The sequence below is a fragment of the Mandrillus leucophaeus genome, unplaced genomic scaffold, assembly GCF_000951045.1.
Source record: "Mandrillus leucophaeus isolate KB7577 unplaced genomic scaffold, Mleu.le_1.0 Scaffold2, whole genome shotgun sequence".
Lineage (NCBI taxonomy): Eukaryota > Metazoa > Chordata > Mammalia > Primates > Cercopithecidae > Mandrillus > Mandrillus leucophaeus.
The window spans coordinates 5,333,360-5,334,540 of NW_012102031.1; the positions used below are offsets into that span (position 1 = coordinate 5,333,360).

General features: G+C 45.6%; 1 protein-coding gene across 1 annotated transcript in view; it reads right to left on the reverse strand.

Annotated features, from left to right (window-relative positions):
* EIF3L (eukaryotic translation initiation factor 3, subunit L) overlaps positions 1-1,181 on the reverse strand; it is a 54,801-nt gene that overhangs the window by 12,836 nt on the left and 40,784 nt on the right. Inside the window, exon 11 of the mRNA XM_011978893.1 lies at positions 568-738. Within this exon, the coding sequence (XP_011834283.1) occupies positions 568-738 (171 nt within the window). The remainder of the gene's footprint in view (positions 1-567; positions 739-1,181) is intronic.

Below are 1,181 nucleotides of genomic sequence, written 5' to 3' on the forward strand. Positions count from 1 at the left end.
TATAATCCCAACACTTTGGGAGGCCAAGGTGGATGGATCACCTGAGGTCAGGAGTTCGAGACCAGCCTGGTCAAATGGTGAAACCCCATCTCTACTAAAAATACAAAAATCAGCTGGATGCGATGGCACATGTCTGTAGTCCCAGCTACTCAGGAGGCTAAGGCTGGAGAATCATTTGAACCCAGGAAGCAGAGGTTGCAGTGAGCTAAGACCGCACCACTGCACTCCAGCCTGGGTGACAGAGACTTGGTCTCAAAAAAAAAAAATTAGCCGCTGAGCCGCTGTTGTGTCTGTTGTGTGCACTTTTAGACCCAGCTACTGGGAAGGCTGAGATAGGATGATCGCCTGATCCCACGAGGTTGAGGCTGACGTGAGCTGTGACTGCGTCACTGCACTCCAGCTGGGTGATCTACTAGTAGGCACAATCATCACAGAGCGCTCTACAGCCGTGAACTCCTGGCTTAAAATTGCAATATTTTGGATGGTGTTTACCAAGAACGGTTGGCATAGGTGCCAAGGAGCCCTCTGATTAGAAAGGTCATTGGTGGCAGGCAGAGTGCCCCTTACCATCTCATACTTGTATGTGGTCCTCTGAAACATGCTCTTGGTCCTCTGGATGTAGAGGAGGATGTTGGCGAAGACCCGGATGGCATCCTGGTAGCGACGCATCATCAAATATGCAAACCCAACATAATAGTATGTGGTGACCTGGCACTCTGGCACGCGGGAATACATACTCTGCAGAAGGAGGTGGAACATACATCCATGAGTCTCAATTCATCCTAGATAGAACCAGAGGTAGAAACACCAAGAGTTTTCCCTGCAGAGCCCTGAACTATCCAGAGGAAGCTCTGCAGTTCCAGAGTTTGAGAGCCCATCTTCCTATTCATCAATTAAGTTGTATGTTTTGAGGAATCCATTTTCTTAGCTGTAACAAGAAGGTTCTGGATCAGGTAATTCCTAAAATCTCTTTCAGCTCCAAAATGCTATACATCTCAGTTTTGTTATTTTTCCTTGTTTTTTCAATTAAGTCCTTTTGGACAGGGAAGACAGAAACACATACACACACATGAGCCAAACACCAAATAAAAAGTATCTGTAATATTTTTCTGTGGTTAGGAAGAACACAACAGCTAACCATGTATCAATGAACATACCATCTCAGAATTACATCTTTACTT